General features: G+C 41.9%; 1 protein-coding gene across 1 annotated transcript in view; it reads right to left on the bottom strand.

Annotated features, from left to right (window-relative positions):
- The window catches only part of LOC142402884 (transducin-like enhancer protein 4), a 140,367-nt gene that overhangs the window by 10,525 nt on the left and 111,379 nt on the right, over nucleotides 1–18,463 (bottom strand). Inside the window, 8 exon segments of the mRNA XM_075488774.1 lie at nucleotides 809–1,056; nucleotides 2,104–2,353; nucleotides 7,092–7,168; nucleotides 7,356–7,549; nucleotides 7,776–7,902; nucleotides 9,150–9,302; nucleotides 12,775–12,846; nucleotides 14,770–14,961. Coding sequence (XP_075344889.1) covers nucleotides 809–1,056; nucleotides 2,104–2,353; nucleotides 7,092–7,168; nucleotides 7,356–7,549; nucleotides 7,776–7,902; nucleotides 9,150–9,302; nucleotides 12,775–12,846; nucleotides 14,770–14,961 — 1,313 coding nt within the window.

Genomic DNA, 18,463 nt, shown 5'->3' with positions numbered 1-18,463 from the left:
CAATCTAAGATTAATTTTAATTCTGGGATGACTATGTGAATTTTGTGATGAATTCATGAAGCAATTAGGACAGACATCTGAGCACTAATTTGATTTCAAGAAGCACACTTTAAGAGTCAGATATACTGGGGATCTTTGTTGTTGACTGTGATACCCACCATTTGTCAGGAAATACCACATTCCCCCTGAAGGAATGTGATAGTCAAAATTCACTTTCTTTAAAAAGAATATGCAGGTCATTAAAAAGGTTTAAAACCAGAGCATTCTAAATGGGAACATCAGCTGGGAAAAGCCCACCTTTACATGCAGTACTGATATACTATTTATAATAATATATACACAGTGCAGCATATAGGGAAGCTCTGTACTACTGGCTCCTAGATAACTGTACATTAGTTTTGAATAGCAACCCATACTCCCAAGATGTTGAAGTATGCAATGCAGGCATTTCCACACATCTTTACCCAAGAGATACTTGCAAGAGCACTGATTAAAGAGATTGGAGTGTGAGCACAGTGGAAACAAAGAAATCCATCTGTCCAAAGAATCAACAACAATGCCAACACCAGCTCATCTTAGGCAATTAAAGTTCTGTGGCTGCTTGATAGGCCTGGAATTATGAAACTCTCAAAACCTACAAACAATTATATAGAATTACCAGGTGTTACCATGGTTATTGCCCAGTGATGAAATACTGAAAGCAGTTATGTTGAAACCATTAAGAAAAGAACATATTTAAGTAGAAGAGCATGTAAGTCTATGTCTAATTAATTCTTCACAACCTGATGATCCAGTTCTATCAACCTACCTTACTAATGTCTGGTTATGCAGATCCCACACTGCAATGTTCCCATCACTACAGCAAGAGAAGCAAACCTTGGAATCAGGGCTGATAGCTAGGGCATAGCAAGCTGGAGCAGAAGATGTTAGCTCTGCTTTAATACGTGGAGTTGGAGCTGCCAGGTCCCAAATGGATAACGTGATGGCTTCCCCACCAACAATCAGGGTGCGGCCATCTGGAAGCAATCTGCAGGAACGGATGTAGTTATCTCTGTTCTGTGGAGACAGAAGCCATCAAGAGATTACTCATGGGGAAGGAAAGGAAACAGCATTAACATGAGAGCAATCCATAAAAGTACTGTATTCCTTCCAGGTTTTAATGAGCCATTTATACTTATGACAATGATAAAGTGTATTAATGCCAGAAAATTACATTAGGGAAGTACTTAAACTTGATCTACAAAATTCAGTAGTGAGAGAGATTTTATCTTAATTAGCATCAAAATGGAAAAAAACTGAACCCAACCCCAAACAATTCAAGAAAGCTGTACTCAACAGCTTGTGTAGAAAGTTACATTTGCATACTTTATTTCAGCACATTAACCTCTCAGCATGGGGGACTCCCAAATTCCCTGAACACCTCCTCCTTCCCCTCTGTTCCAGTGAGACTTGTCACTTTCTAGGAGATGTCAGAGAAAAAATATTTGGGCAATTTTCTTAATTTGTGTAGTAATTTGTGTAGCAATTCATTATATCTCTACACATGCTGCACAGTTCTCATTTAACAGCCTCTGTAACAAGATGCAACATCTTACCAAGAACTGGTAAATGACATGAGAAAAGCTGCTAACAATGGTTCATCTTGTTAGTGCATTCAAATATTTTGTGAATAACACTCAGGGATATTTTTAATTGTCACGTTAAGACAGGGCAATTCATTCACACATATACATAAACACAAAATGTGACACAAGCTTCAAATATTCTCAGAGAAAGACAGCAATTTTTAACATGATAGAATATCAAGCTTTAAGATTGCCAACAAATGTCAAAGTTTGTATGTGCTGTCTTTGATCTTTCCCCCTACTAATACAATTTTAGGACGTTAAGTATGTTTTGGTTCATTGGGGGAAAAACACAGCTACTACAAGGAACATGCTTCTAACTCAGTTCTAAAATAAGTGACAAAATTACAAATGAAGTATCAAGCTTTGATTTCAATGACAACATTCAAATAGCCACTGTTTTTTGTACCTTAACAGTATCATTTAAATCTTAACACAACCTGCTACCTTTTCCACTGTCATATGCCGCTTCACTTACCAGGCAGTCCAGCTGAGAGACAGGGCTCTTGTTGCCAGAGTGGCTGATGTCCCAGACTTTGACGCACCCCTTTCCACCCGTGTACACATGTCTCGTGGGGTTGCTGATGGTAACTGCACACACAACTTCCCCATGATTCATAGTGCTGATCTGACAGGCATGGCGAGGGATTCCTGGACCGATGAGGGCATCAAGAAGGAAAGGAACAGGCTGCATCTGACCATCTGCACTTACATGAAATGAATATGTTCTGGGTGATGGGGGGGGGGGAGGAAAAGGGGTGAGAGGACAGTGATTTAATAAGTTGTTCTTCAAGCCTATTTAAGAAAAGAGAATGAGGTGTGTGTGCAGTATGCATGTATACATACATATGCACATCAACAGCTTATCATTTTCCATTGTGGGCACTCATATTTTGCACCTAGCTCCTCTTGCAATTTTTGCAATAATTTGAAGAACAAATTATTCAGATACCTACAGTACAGATCTCAAAGCATATGCTTGGGTACTTTTCTTTCCCTTTTAATGTGGCAAGTCAAGGATCATCTACCAATCAAAGGATCATCTACCAATCAAATGAGCTTTTACAACTCATGTGATGAAGATTTCTGGCATGAGTGAGGATACATGACACCGTTCTTAAACTTCAGTGTGTGGAGAGACCGGCACATGTGGAAAAGGGAAGGAAAGACAGATCAGGGCCCCTGTGGAGGACAGAAACAGTCAGCTGGCTGTTGCAGAATATTAAGGGGGTAGCTGAATGCCAGGGGACATTTGGTTATTCCCTTACTGACTCTAACGTGTGAACTTCAGCAAGCACTGCCAAGCTGACCTGAATGCACTGAGTTCCACACAGCTTGAGTGAAACTGCCTAGCGCTGTATGTAAAGGTGCACTGAAACCACTGCTGTCAAGGATTTAAGTCCTCAAGGCACACTTGCAGACATCTGACATGACAGACCAGCAAAAAATGCACTGGGGTTTTTTCTTTCTTCCGGGCTTGTTTTTTAAGAACAGACACAACAACCACAAATCCCAATTTCTCTTGTCAGAATCAGGGCTCTCACTGAGAAAGAATATGTTGTATGACTGCCAGTTATGCCATCTGTGAATAAACTATCAACACCTTCATCTCAAAGTATTTTCCAGGGAGAACAGTTAGGTTGCAAAATTGTCTTGTTCTTAGATGCTCCCTGACATGTCACATCTATTACAAGAACACAAACTTTACAAGAGGGTTCACCTACAGATATAGATGTATGCTTAATGGAAGGTTTTAATCTCCTTAGTCCTAAAAAAATCACAGTAGTACTGATGAAAAACCCATTGTCACAATGGTGAGGATGAGAATAGCTCACAAAAAAAAAAAATTTATGGGAATACTTAGAAAGATAATTTCCTTAACTGTTGCTTGAAAGTCACTGAAGAAGGCAGGCATCAGAATTCAACTATTTAATTTCTTATTTAAGATTAAAAGCACATTAATATTAGAACAATAATTTTCAGCAGAATAAAATACAACTGCATTTTCACCTTTCTGTCCTACTCCCAGAGCTTTACACACTCTCCTTGTCCTGCCCCCTGTTTCTTGTTCTGACAGATCTGAGTGACAGACTGTATCATCATTCTCCATTTTTTTACATTAACCACATTCAAGAAAGGGTAGGTCAGATTTCTGTGGTTGTTAGAAGCAGCAAATTGCCTATATGAGTAGAATCTTGGGTTCAGTTATCACTACAGAAAACTGAAAGATCTTCATTATCTCTTTAATTCCTGTTTCCTACAGTAAGGTACTAAAAAAGAAGCTGATGGTGACCTGAAATATGTAAAAAAACCCCACAAAACAAGTGGAACTTTATTATCATCCTTTCTAATTTCTGTATAAAGTTTCAGTCGCTCTCTGCAGAGCCATGTTGAGCACTTAATATATGATATTTTCATGCTTATAAAGTACATAAGGAACATATTTGAACAATTACAAAAATAAAGCTTAGTTCTGGAATGATTTGTGACTACGTTATTCGCACTCTATTCATCATTCCATACCAGTACCTGTGATTAAACTGTTGCTTTGTTTGTTTGTTTTTAAACACTGTGAACTAATACTGCATGTTGCTTATCTGAAGTACTCTAAGCATCTTAGAAATATCTGACACTATAAACACCTGGTGAGCACTTTTTTCTTCTTTTTGCATTAGCTACCATTTCTATTTATATTGTGTATTATCCTCAGCTTTTGGATACCTCTCCAAAGTAGAAAGAGAGTTATTAGGTAGCTAGATCTCTGATGTGCCACACACTGCCCATTCCATTTCAACAAACACTCAGCAGCCTGGAGAATTTACACAACTTGCATTTTAAGGGAAGAGTAAATGAGAGACCAACAATCCTGAATGATAGCTGTGAAAATACTGTACTTCAGATGAAGAAAATCAATGTGATCATGATAAAATGACCATAGATTTCAAAGGTTTCAGTCCCTACAACTGACAAACATTTAAACACAACTGTCCTTTAAAACAGTCATCAATATGTCACTGAAGTTCAGAAACCTTTGAGGTGCAACAGAACTTCGACTGGTTTGATTTCAATTTACATCATATCATTTTATTTCCTGTCCCCCCCCAACTCAAGCGGGATGCAAGCAGGGAGTTCTCTGTATCTGTGGAATTCTCATTTCACAGAATCATAGAATGGCTGAGTTTGGAAGGAACCTCTGGAGGTCTTCTGGTCCAACCCCCCTTGCTCAAGCAGGGCCACCTAGAGCAGGTGGCCCAGGACCGTGTCCAGATAGCTTTTGAATATCTCCAAGGAGGGAGACTCCACAACCTCTCTGGGCAACCTGTTCTAGTGCTCAGTCAACCTCACAGTAAAAAAGTCTTTCCTTATGATCAGATGGAACCTCCTGTGCTTCAGTTTGTGCACACAGGACTCCAGGTTTGGCCTTGCCAGTGCTGAGTAAAGGGGAAGGATCACCTCCCTCGACCTGCTGGCAACACTCCTCCTAATGCATCCCAGGATACAATTAGCCTTCCTTGCCACAAAGACACATTGTTGGCTCATGTTCAACTTCTTGTCCATCATAATGTTCAAATTCATCCTTGATGGAACTGACCATAAAAGGTGACCACCTCTATCAGGCTTTGCTTGTTGTCTCAAATGTCACTCGTTGTGAGCCTACAACCATAAGAAGCAAAGCCTGGTAGAGTGGGTCACCTTTTCTGGGCAACTAGCTCCACCAAGGATGAACTTGAACATTTGAACATTATGGCAGAAAATTTTTATGTGCCCACCAAATGTGTAGGATGAAGATTTCTGCTCTGCAGAATTTTTAATGCAAACAGCTAATCCTAGAAGCTATCATACACCAAGTTCCAAAATCATCTTATTCAGCCAGCTACCAGGGCAGAGCAAGTAGCAAAAAAAGCGAACTGAGGTGATAACTAATGTCAGTGGGATGCAGGCTATGATTTGTATGATGCATTTATATAAGAGAAGTTATAGGTACTAGGATTGATCACTTTTCCCATGATATGTTATTAATCTTATGTGTCTGCAAACTCACTGGCAGGTGAGCATATTTATTTACATGCATGCAGGTGTGTGAATACCCTCCACCCTGCTCCACAAACACATTAATACATTAAAGAGAGGAAGGGAATGGCAAAAAGTACATCCCCTACCCTTCAACCTTTCCAATATTACCTGGTCACAGTTTCTTACGAGTGTCACACAAGAAGTGGAAATTGAGGACCCTTACAGAAAATCTGGATCAATATTTGTATCTCTGTTTTATTTTTTCCCCTCTCTTAGAGAGTTCTTCATATCTGTGTAATTCCTTTTCCTAGGCTCACAACAAGTGAAGTCTGGTAGAGGAGTTACCTTTTATGGTCAGTTCCATCAAGGATGAATTTGAAGATTATGATACCATAATTCTTTTCAATATTTTCAATCAAACAAAACATTTCAGTGTTCCTTTTCAGACTGCTGTTTATAGAAGATGGTAAGTTTGCAAGTGATTGCCTAGCTTTTGTGAACAAAGAAATTATTTCTTGAACTGAGAGGCAAAGTACAGCAAAGATGGAAAGCCGAGATCCTATTCCAGTTTGCATTTCTATATAAGACCAAACAGTCAGATTCAGCATGTAACACTGTACTGGGTCTGGCTGAGATGGAATTTTTCTTCATAGCAGCCCATACGGTGCTATGTTTTGGATTTGTGACTAAAACAGCATTGATAACACATCAGTATTTTGGCTATTGCTGAACAGTGCTTGCACAGTGTCAAGGCTTTCTCTTTTTCCCACTCTCCCCCCCCCCCCCCACTGAGTAGAGGTTGGGGGTGCGCAGGAAGTTGGGAGGGGACACAGCCAGGACAGCTGACCCAAACTGACCAAAGAGATATTCCATGCCATATAATAACATGATCAGCAATAAAAACTGAGGGGAGAAGGTTTTGGGGGAAGGTAGCCGTTGCTCAGAGATTGGTTGGGCATTGGTCTACTTGTGGGAGGTGGTAAGTGGTTGCCTTTGCAGCACTGGTTTTGTCTTTTTTTCTTTCTTCTTCCTCTTTCCTTTGCTTATTAAACTATCTTTATCCTGACCCATGAGTTGTCTAACTTTTGCTTTTCCTTTTCTCTCCGCCATCCTGCTGGGGTAGTGGGGGGGAGTGAGCAAGTGGCTGTGTGGTGCTTAGCTGCCAACTGGGGTTAACCCGCCACAAACACTTTGAAGTTCAGCTCCTTTTTTTCCATTTATCACTGTCTGCTTTGCTCTATACCACCCAGTACTTGTCAGCTGTTATTAGTCTTCATAACAAATTTACAAATACAATTTTAAGATTTAACAGTGTTTCACCTTCACTTTCCAAATAGCTATATTTATTCCTATTCATACAATAATTTTCAGTAGCTAAAGGGAATTCCAACCAGCAAGGGAACACAACTTCAGTAGATCATTGACTTTTGAAGTTGAATATTTGATACTCACGGTTTTCCTCCTGGGATGCCTGTCAGATTGGGAGGGATGCTTGGGACTCGCATGTGATGATGTGGATCAAAACCAACCTGTAGTTTTCCCCAAGCAAACCAAAAAGTTGTATTAAAGATGGAGATAAGCAAAAGAAGACAGTTTAATCCATGTCCTCCATAGCATGCTCCCCAAATTACAAAGAGACCGAACCAGATTTAACACAGGTCTTGCATTTAACATGAATTGCTCTCAACTCCAAACAGACCAGCAGCAAATGCTTACCACTGGAGATCTCCCATAAGCTGCTGCTGCTGCTGTAGCTGCTGCACTCATTTGAGGGGAAATATTGTGTAGACCAACATAGGCAGCTCCAGGGCTGGTCAGTTCCCCATTCATACGGGAATGTGGCACAATGCCAAATGGAGTAGGGTAAGGACATGGCACTGCCATAGGTGTCCTTAAACCTGAAGATATAGAGGGGAAAAAGAGAGAGAGGTCACACAGCCAGGCCAAACCCATCAGATCAAATATAAATTTGGCAAGCAGTAAAATATGCTGTATTAAAATGCTGAAGAACCAGCTCAGCATTCAGTTTAAGCAGCTGTAATATACTGCTTTGTCACTGTAGTTTTAAAGGGAAACTGTTTAAGGATGAATGGCTACTGTTTCATATTGTTTGAATATACTGATGCTAACCTAGCAGGTCCGCACCTGGAGGTTTGCCAGGCACAGATCTCAATCTGTGAGTGAAATTGCTGCCCAGAGCTGGAGCATCAGTCCGTGCAGTTGGGGTATTTGATTTAGATACAGGAGTGGTAGATTTCTCATTCTAATCATCAAAAAAGAAAATGAAAGATAGTTCATTAGTTATTTTACTTTTTGGTTTTAAATTAGTGGCTGGAAAAAGAGCAGATGACAAGCAGAGGAGCGTGGTGTGATTATGTGAAACCTAGCTTTTAGGTTTCGGTTTTAATATTCGATGGCAATGAAGAGAAGCACACAGAGGCACTTAAAAGGACAGAATGGCTTTGAGAATGAACTATAGCCTTCACAGCTTTCTTCATTTGGGGCATCTGTATGATTCAGAATAAGATCAATGACTGAAAATCATTACCATCTGACAATTATATTGGCAGCATATGTGAAATCTGTTGGTTGTCTCAGTCTGCTCATGGTGGACCTATTCACATTATGATTATGACTTTCTGTGAGAGGCCACTGCCTGGTGAATAAGAAGAGCAGAAGAAAACCCATAACCAACTAACAAATCATCCCTAAATTGATGCTGATAACAGGGCAGAGACAGTAATGGGTATAAAGTCAGGAACTGTGCAGTGCCACTCTGGTGACAAGCTTGTTCATCAAACAGCCGACTCCTGGGTCTGAACCTGTCATTCTATCACCTTTCCTGAGTACTACATTCACTTTAGGCTTTTATTTTTATTTTATTTCTTTAAATAATCATGTACCCTGACCTGCAAAGAACAGAGAGGAATTACAGTGCAGCTCAGAAATGTGATCAAGTATGGTCACAAACAGGAAAGGAAAGAACATCCCTGACTTGCAGACTGCTCTTTTATTGCACCGTGATTTGTGATGCAAGTCAAAGAAGGCTCTTGTAAATAACAGATTACTTTTTAGATAGAAAATAAAAATTATTGTTGCTGTATATCACCTGGTAATTCGAACAAAGCTAACAACCAAATTATATCCAAGCAGGGAACTGAACTTGCTGTAAACTACGACAAAAGAAAATAGCTCAAGGAACCCCTGTGTACTCATATTTATTCTCAGAATGACAGTTTTTCATATGGTGGAGGAGAAAAACATCTCTCAGCACAGCACATCCATCATCTATCCACACCAACAGTTAAAATAGCCTCTTTTTGTCACCCAAAAGGCTAACTTTCTCATTATTTTATTAAAATCCCTGAAAACAGAAAATAAAGGAATTTTATACTAATGTTTCATAGTGTTTTACTGATAGCTTTAGAAATCCAAATTGTGTCCAGATACAGATATGGTCAACGTGTTTCAGCATATTATTGCAGGTCAGGAGCATTCAGAAGCACTTACAAGGCTAAGTTCTTTGGATTTTGAGGAAGGAGTACTGCTGGAGGATGCAACAGACGCTGGACTAATTGCTGCATCTTTCTTCAGCAGTCGAGTCTTGTCCAAGCCATTCTCTTGTGGAGAGTGTGCTGGGCTCCCCTGGGGAGAGGAAGGACCCTAAACATCAACAATATAGGTTAGTATAAAAACCTCATACTAGCCACTAATGCTTGTCTTGAGCAATTCACACTTTGGAGTGAGGATCTATCATAAAACGTTACATGTTACTTCAGTCCATAAGCAATTTAAGCTGATACAATTGTAAAATCAAGGTGGATAATCAAAGAAAACTATTTTTTTTTAAAGTCTTAAAATTTAATGCCATTAACTATGAAAAATAATGTTAAAAACCTAAGAATATTGAAATAGGCAAATAATTTTCATTTTTCAGGTGACAAAGTGAGGTACTTGACATACCTGATTAATTTCACTGTCCTGGTTTCGGCTGGGATAGAGTTAATTTTCTTCCTAGTAGCTGGTATAGTGCTGTGTTTTGGATTTAGGATGAGAATAATGTTGATAACACACTGATGTTTTAGTTGTTGCTGAGCAGTGCTTACACAGAGTCAAGGCCTTTTCTGCTTCTCACACTACCCCACCAGCAAGTAGGTTGGGGGTGCACAAGAAGTTGGGAGGGGACATGGCTGGGACAGCTGACCCAAACTGACCAAAGGGATATTCCATACCATATGGCGTCATGCTCACTATATAAACTGGGGGAAAAAGCTGTCCGGGGGTCTGCTGCTCGGGAACTGGCTGGGCATCAGTCAGCGGGTGGTGAGCAATTGCATTGTGCATCACTTGTTTTGTATATTCTTTTATCATTATTATTATTATTTTCCCTTTCTTTTCTGTCCTATTAAATTGTCTTTATCTCAACCCATGAGTTTTACCTTTTTTTTTCAATTCTCTCCCCCATCCCACTGAGGGGGAGTGAGTGAACGGCTGTGTGGTGTTTAGCTGCCTGCCAGGTTAAACCACAACAGTGGGTTATATTTAGTTTCCATTTTAGCAAATTGTACCAGTTTTTCATTTTATGCTTAGGTAGAATATTTTTATTTATGTTAAATATACCACAAAATGCTGACAAAAACCTATTCAACAGATATATTTATAGAAAGGTTGAGCACATTGACTTGTTCATATAATTTGCATAAGAAGTAAAACAGTTTCTAGTGCTGAATCCATAGGACCTTTTACTGTAAGGCATGAAGCACTGCTTCACTCTGTATTTTGTAGTGTTGAGCACAGTGCTAAACAAAAAGATTATTACAAAGCCCATTCAGACTTTCGCAAAGCGATGCGTTTTCTCTCCAACATTCATAGGGTGCTGCTCTTTATGCAATATTGGTGCCAGGCACACACAAATTAAATGATCATAAAGAAGGCCATAATTAAGCCATAAAATTCTCACCACTAGCAATGCAAACATCAGTGTGCTCGCTGTCTATTTGGGATAATTAATACTTCAAATTGCTTGAAAAATCTAGGAATCACTATCACCATTTTAATCTCAACTTCCACTGAAAGTTACTTGTATTAACATAGATGACTCACGCTGCAACACTGCAGAAAAAAACAATATGGTCAGATTGTGCAGTCTTCCAACTGCTCTCCTATAAACCCGAACTCCCCATATGCTAGCTCCTGCAGATGAAGACCTGGCTTGAGTAGACTAAGTGATAATTAAATGAAATCAGTGTTAAAAGTAATGACTAGAGATGATAGGATGAAAAGTCCTCATTAAAGCATTCATGAATATGACCATTCCCTACCATAACTTTCCTACTCTGCCAAAGTGATGTATTTGAAGTGTAATAATTAAAACAATAATTCCCAACAAAGTGGGAATTATGAGATAATTGACCACCATGAAATATTAAGCAAACTGCAGTAAAAGCCAAAGATGTTCACGCTAAGGTCAATTATGATATAACTATCTGAATGACATTATTGCTGTTATAAAGTCTGTTAAAAGTATAAAAAACCTATATAAATGGATACAATATGCATCACAGGGAAATTACTTGAGAGTAATGCTGCTTAGTTGGTTGGTGACAATGTTATACATTAAATATAAAAGCCAAAGTTAGGATTCAAGCATTGCTCCAGAATTGGGCTTGGCACTCTTAACTCTTTGAGATAAAACCTTATGCTTAAATCAGAAACACAAAAAAATAAAGTGCTGTGACTTCTGAAAAGTTGTCTATGGATTTGTCTATGGATTTGTTTGTCTATCTGTTTGTCTATGGATTTGATCCACTCAGGAGAGGTGAAGCAGCGTGTTTGATTGTTGGGTGCCAACACTGGCTTGGTTTGGGTCATTGCTGCACTCACCTGGTTCCTTGTGAAACTCACTCTTCGTCAGTTCAGGTCATTCCTGCTACATTACTTCCTACAACATACAACTCACATCACAGACTATTTTTCCCCAAGGTTAAATCTCCTTGAGGCACATACCAGGTCTCCCCATCCTTTCGCATTACCAAGTACACCCAGGTCCTTGAGTGAAAACAATCCCACGAATGGGTTTGCCTTTTCCCAAAGGGAGGAGCAACCCACCCCACCTTCCCCAGCCACTTCCCTATGTGCACTGCGGGGACCTTATCTCCTCCCGCAGTATGTAGGGTTTTTTTTGGGCAGGACTAGGACAGTTAGCAGATCCTCTGGTGTTTAATTCACTGCACATGCTCACAAGGAGTGGGGGGGTAGTCCTTTCATCCCCCAATTGGGTCGGTGGTCGCAATCTCCCCCTGCCGCCTTTACCTTTCCCCTAGTTACTGTGATTCCTGTTGTTTTCATGGCTGTTGTGGCGTCCCTTTATCTTTACAGCTCTCCCGGTAAGAGGATGTTCCTGTTATTGGTCCTTGAAGTGTTACAGCTTTGCATTCTTTTAGGACAAACATATGCTTGTTAGTAAAGTATGCAGTGCCCGTACCCTCTTATCTAACTTAGGCATTATCTATTACCTTGAAGATTCTACAATTCTCACAGTCTCATATGCTAGTTTCTATTTCTAACTGTCTATGATTCTCACACTAGTATGCTAATTTCTATTCTAACTGTCTATGATTCTCACACTCTAGTATGCTAATTTCTATTCTAACTGTGACTCTTCTTAACTACTAATAACTCATACTATTTCTATTTTATTCTAAAATAGTCTAAAATACATATTCATATACGAAAATATTCTAAAATGCGTACTCGTTATACACAATTCAAGGTGACACTGATGTTCTCAGTCCAGGTCCACCTGAGCTACTTCAGTTCTGGCAGCCTGGTCTACCTGCTTGTTGTTCTGATGTTCTTCAGTAGCGTGGCTTTTGGGGCATGTGAGCATCTACATGACATACCTTTAGAGCCATGTTTTCTACCCGGGCAGCGATGTCTTGCCACAATGCAGCAGCCTAGATGGGTTTACCTTTGTTCTGCCAATTGTTCTTCTTCCACTGCTGTAGCCACCCCCATAGGGCATTTGCCACCATCCAGGAGTCAGTATTGAGATAAAGTACTGGCCACTTTTCTCATTCAGCAATCTCTAGGGTCAGATGGATGGCTTTCACTTCTGCAAACTGACTTGACTCACCTTCTCCTTCAGTGGCTTCAACGACTTGTTGTGGGGGACTCCACACAGCAGCTTTCCACTTCTGATGGTTTCCTACAAAATTACAGGACCCACCAGTAAACAGACCATAATGCCTTCCATCCTCTGATAACTCATTATATGGTGGTACCTCTTGGGCACGAGCCACCTCCTCAGGCGATGCTCCGAAATCTCTGCCTTCTGGCCAGTCCGTGATCTCTTCCAGGATTCCTGGTTTCCCCATTTGAGCCCATTGCGTGATTAACGCTACCCACTTATGCCATGTAGCACTGGTTGCATGATGCATAGAAGGGATGTTTCCCTTGAATATCCAGTGTGGCACAGGCAATAGTAGTGCCAAGAGGAGATATGATTCTGTACCAACAACTTCTGAAGCGGCTTGAACCCCCTCATATGCTGCTAGTATCTCTTTTTCAGTCAGGGTGTAGTGGGCTTCTGATCCTCAATACCCCTGGCTCCAAAACCTTAATGGTCGACCTTGGGTTTCTCCTGGTGTTTTCTGCCAGAGGCTCCAGGTGAGACCATGCTCCCCAGCTGCAGTGTAGAGTACATTTTGCACAGCTGGTCCTGTCTGGACAGGCCCAAGAGCTACCACACGAGCTATCTCCTGTTTGATCTGCTCAAAGGCTTGTTGTTGCTTAGGGCTCCACTCAAAATAGTTCTTCTTTTGGGTCACTCGATAGAGAGGACTCACAAGTTGACTGTAACCTGGAATATGCATTCTCCAGAATCCCACAAAGCCTAGGAAAGCTTGTGTTTCCTTTCTTGTTAGCTTGTGGGGACATAGTTGCTACCTTGTTGATCGCATCCATAGGGACATGATGACATCCATCCTGCCATTTTATTCCCAAGAACTGGATCTCCTGTGCAGGTCCTTGACCTTGCTTCTTTTTATGGCGAAACCAGCTTTCAGAAGAAGCTGAATTACTCTTTTTCCCTTCTCAAACATTTCTTCTGCCTTGTTGCCCCACACAATGATGTTATCAGTGTACTGTAGATGTTCAGGGGCATCACCCTTTTCCAGTGCAGTTTGGATTAGTCCATGACAAATGGTAGGACTGTGCTTCCACCCCTGGAGCGGTCGATTCCAGGTGTATTGGATACCCCTCCATGTGAAAGCAAGCTGTGGCCTGTATTCTGCTGCCAAAGGGACTGAGAAAAGCGCATTGGCATTGGCAATTGTAGCATACCACTTGGCTGCCTTTGACTCCAGTTCATATTGGAGCTCTAACATGTCTGGTACAGCAGCGCTCAGCGGTCACTTTGTTCAGGCCACGATAGTCTGCCGTTAACCTCCACCCTCCGTCAGACTTTTGCACTGGCCATATGGGACTGTTAAAGGATGAGTGAGTCTTGCTGATCACTCCTTGGCTCTCCAGTTGATGAATCAGCTCATGGATGAGAGCCGGGGAGTCTTGGTGCGTGCGATATTGCTGCCAGTGTACCGTCATGGTAGCAGTTGGCACCTGCTGTTCTTCTACTTGCAGCAAGCCCACAACAGAAGGATTGCCTGAGAGGCTAGGCAAGGTTTAATCTTTTCTGTTTTCCCAGTGGCTACACCAAAAGCCCATCAGTACCTTTTTATGTCCTTAAAGTACCCTCTCCTGAGGTAGTCTATGCCAAGGATACAAGGGGCTTCCGGGACAGTCACAACAGGGTGCTTTTGCCACTTGTCCCCTGTTAAACTCACCTCAGCCTCCAATACAGACAATTGTTGGGATTCCCCTGTCACTCCAGAGATCCAGATTGGTTCTGTGCCCCTATACCCTGATTGCATTAGGGTACAATGTGCACCAGTGTCTACCAAAGCCTTATACTTCTCTGGGTCTGATGTGCCAGGCCATCGAATCCACACAGTCCAGTATACCCGGTCACCCCTTTCCTCCTCCTGGCCAAAGGCAGGGACCCTCTAGTCCTGTTCCTGGTCGAAGTATTCACTGTCTGACCCTTGGAGCGCCAGACCAGAAGTCCCCTCACCAGGATCAAGGGAGTGATCTCAGTCCTTCTGTGTCTGGGAGATCGCTGATTGCCTTCTTGTGTCTCTACAGCAACTAAGCTGACAGCCTTCTTGGGTGGCCCCTTCTTAACAGCTGTCTTCCCTCTCAGTTCATGTACATGGGCTTCCAGCTTAAAGTTGGGCTCACCATCCCACTTCCTCATGTCTTCCCCCTGGTCACACAGAAAGAACCAGAGTGTGCCACGCAGCATGCGCCTGGGGCTCCCTTTCCCTCTGACCAGGGCAGGAGGTGACTGACTCTGTGGGGTGCCCCTGACAGCTGAGGCGCTGGCCTGTAGGGATGAGGGGGGACAGAGATTTTCTTCCAAATTTTGGAGCCAGGAAGAGGCTCTCTCCACAGTTAGTATATCCGTATCTGGGCGATACATTCTTGCCAAGCTGTTAGAATATGACACTAGGGCATTTTGGACCATCTTCCTCTACATGGCCCATATACACAGGACATCCTCTGGATCTTTGGAGACCTGGTTGTTGTCTAGGTCACCATAGATGACTTCCAGCACCGCTAATTCTCTCAGGTAATGAATGCCTTCCTCAGCACTAGTCCGCTTTCCCTTGGTAATTAGCAAGATCTTCCTTGAATGGATATCTTGCCCTCACACTTGAGAGGAGCCGCCTCCAGAGACTGACAATTGCTGCCTCTTTTCCAATTTCTCTCTCAATTCTCCAGTTTCTAGCAAGGGATACCATCTGTTGGGCTTCCTTACCTTCCAATTGCTGACTGTTGGCCTGGCTATCCCAGCATCAGAGCAGCCAGGCAGCAATCCGCTCACCTGGCTGGCGGCTGTAATCTTTCCGCATGTCTTGAATTTCTTTCGAGGTCAGGGACTGGGTAGTTTCTGCTTCCTGTCTGATTTCTCTCATTCCTTCCTCCAATTTCTTTGCTGAAGGACTGACTTCCTGATCAAACACTTCCTCTTCTTCCTCCTCCCTTACTAATCGATGATATGGACCCGTTGACCTCCTTGTCCACTGTTTCTTTTTCACTGCTGAGGCAATTACTGTAGTTGTTGTTGTTTGGGTCCCTATCTCAACCATGGTGTTCTCAGATGCAGTTTGTATCCCGGTCTCAATCATGGCATTCTCAAAGTGTCCCTGTCTTAACCAAAGTCCTCTGATAGTACTGAACTGTAGCTGGCTAGGCCCAGGCCAAGCCCCAGTACAGTGCTAGAAGCTGCTGGTTTTCATTGGGGTAGGCAAGGCACCCTTCTATCAAGTGGCGTGACAGTTTACCAGGGTTACTTGCCTGTTCAAGTTTAAAATCCCAGGCTATGGGAGGTGATAACCACCCTAGGCACCTGCCCAAATCCTTCCACACCCTGCCACCCAGGGACCGGCCACCTCAGAACATGTTTCAGTATCGCCTCACCCAAAAGTTGTCTTCTCTTACACCAGGACAACACCAGATTCCATAAACCCAAAAATAAGCCAACAGTGTTAGTTAGTAGTATTAAACAGCTCACATAAGGGTGAACAAGGACCTCAGGAGCCTGCATAATAAAACCATCCACATCAATCCCGGGTAGGAAGAGGGAGATGTATTCCCTCATCCTCTCCACCAGATAGCTCCTCCAGCACAGTAAGGGTATCAATGCCAGGGCAAAGCACATAGCCATGGTTTGTACTAACATGTTCCCAAGCTCAGCAAAAGAAAGAGATAAGCAGTGCATCCAGCAAATTCCCTGACCCACACAGGAGCTTGCCACTTAATAACTGCTATAACTATAGCACACTTAATACAAAACTGTTGTTGTCTCAAGCCCCACGTTGGGTGCCACAAAGGACTGTGGTGGGTTAACCTTGGCTGGCCACTAAGTGCCCACCAAGCCAGTCTATCACTCCCCTCCTCAGCAGGACAGAGACGGGAGAAAATAAGATGAAAAACTCGTGGGTCAAGATAAAGGCATTTTAATAAAGAAAAGCAAAGGCTGCATGCGGCAGCAAAGGAAACAAAGAAAAAATTATTCTCTACTTCCCATCAGCAGGCGATGCCCAGCCACTTCCTGGGAAGTAGGGCGTCAGTATGCATAGTGGTTGCTTCAGAAGACAAACACCTTAATGACAAATGCCCTTTCCTCTCCTCCTTTGTCTTAGCTTTTACTGCTGAGCACAATGCCATATGGTATGGAACATCTCTTTGGTCAGTTTGGGTCAGCTGTCCTGGCTATGTCTCTTCCCAACCTCTTGCCCACCCCTACTGGCCTTTGGGGACAGGGGGGCGGGATTTGGAGAGACAGTCGTGATGCTGTGCGAGCACTGCTCAGCAGTAGCCAAAACACTGGTGTGTTATCAACCCCTTTCTAGCTACCAATACAAAGCACAGCACTATGAGGGCTGCTATGGGGAAAGTTAACTCCATCCCAGCCAGACCCAGTACAACAGCATGCAAAATCCTAAATGTTACTTTAAATTAAATCAGACACACTGAAACCAAGAGGTAAAAGGCCACTGAGTTAGAGATTTAGAAGGCTTGAGGGTAAATATAGTCATCTTTGGAAATCTGAGGAACAGAACAGTGCCAAGGAAATGCTGGACTATTGCTCTCCTCAAATATTTATTTGGGGTTCCAATTACTGATCTTTCATGCTATTTCCTTCAGCAGAGACTCGAGACAGTTCAAGCAGCTCTAACAAAATAGAAACAGAAAAAGAGAGGAGAGTACTGGGAGTTAGCTAGAGCATATAATCACAGGATATAAGAAAAAGCTCAACTAGCCAGAGCATTCATTCAGTGCAGCAATTTAATTGTGGGCTCACCACCATGAAAGACAGATAGAACAATTACCACCAGCCTGTATTACGGGCTTTGATTCAGTGACGTTTCACAATGCAAGGAAAAGCACTAACTTTCTGTGAGCATTCATCAAAAGTTGATGAATGCACACAAAAAATTCCCAACATCCAGCATATTTCAAGAATATTAATACTCATTACATTTTCATAGCAAGTGAATTTAAACAGAACATACAAGGTAATTTGCTTAGTTTTAGAACAATAAGAAAACACTAAAGAGGTAATGTTTTATGCTATCAAGAAATTCCTCCGAAGAATAACCATCTTTTACTTAGAGCCCTCTTTTCAAACTGAGCACCACAGTAAAACTGTTATCCTTCCACTTTGCACAGTGATTAAAATGGACTGTATGGTGCTGAGCCAAGCTGAATGTGAATACTTTCCTGCAGTGGTACTTTCTTACAGTTTCCCATTTCCTAACAGGGGTTATAAAAATCTTGTCAGTACCAGCAACGGAGGTTAGGAGGTAAAAATGCGTGCGCACCCCCCCCCCCCCCCTAATTTCCATATTGAAGGATTCAAAGTAATAATGACTAAGTTTTAAGCTTTAACTTCTCTAGAGATAGCTAAGTAGATTCGCATTTCATTTAATAGGTCCTAACAACTTTCTCCTGGCATTTACATTCCCTATCTAATTCTTCATTTTGACCAGAAGAATATAACCTAGCACTAATTAGCCTTTTTGTTGCTTTAAAACCATACAGATAATTTATAAAGACAGCCTCATGAGAAATCCCATTTAGTGTCCTTCAACAGACATTCAAATCAGTTACTTTGTCCCAGTGCCCCACATTTTCAGTCCTGGTTACATCTAACATAGGTGATATTCATGGCAAAGGTATCAGTTTAAGTTTTCACATTT

Source organism: Mycteria americana (genome assembly GCF_035582795.1).
Source record: "Mycteria americana isolate JAX WOST 10 ecotype Jacksonville Zoo and Gardens chromosome Z unlocalized genomic scaffold, USCA_MyAme_1.0 Scaffold_18, whole genome shotgun sequence".
Classification (NCBI taxonomy): Eukaryota; Metazoa; Chordata; class Aves; order Ciconiiformes; family Ciconiidae; genus Mycteria; species Mycteria americana.
Note: the sequence above shows the minus strand (reverse complement) of the source record. Positions and strands in the feature narration are given on the sequence as shown.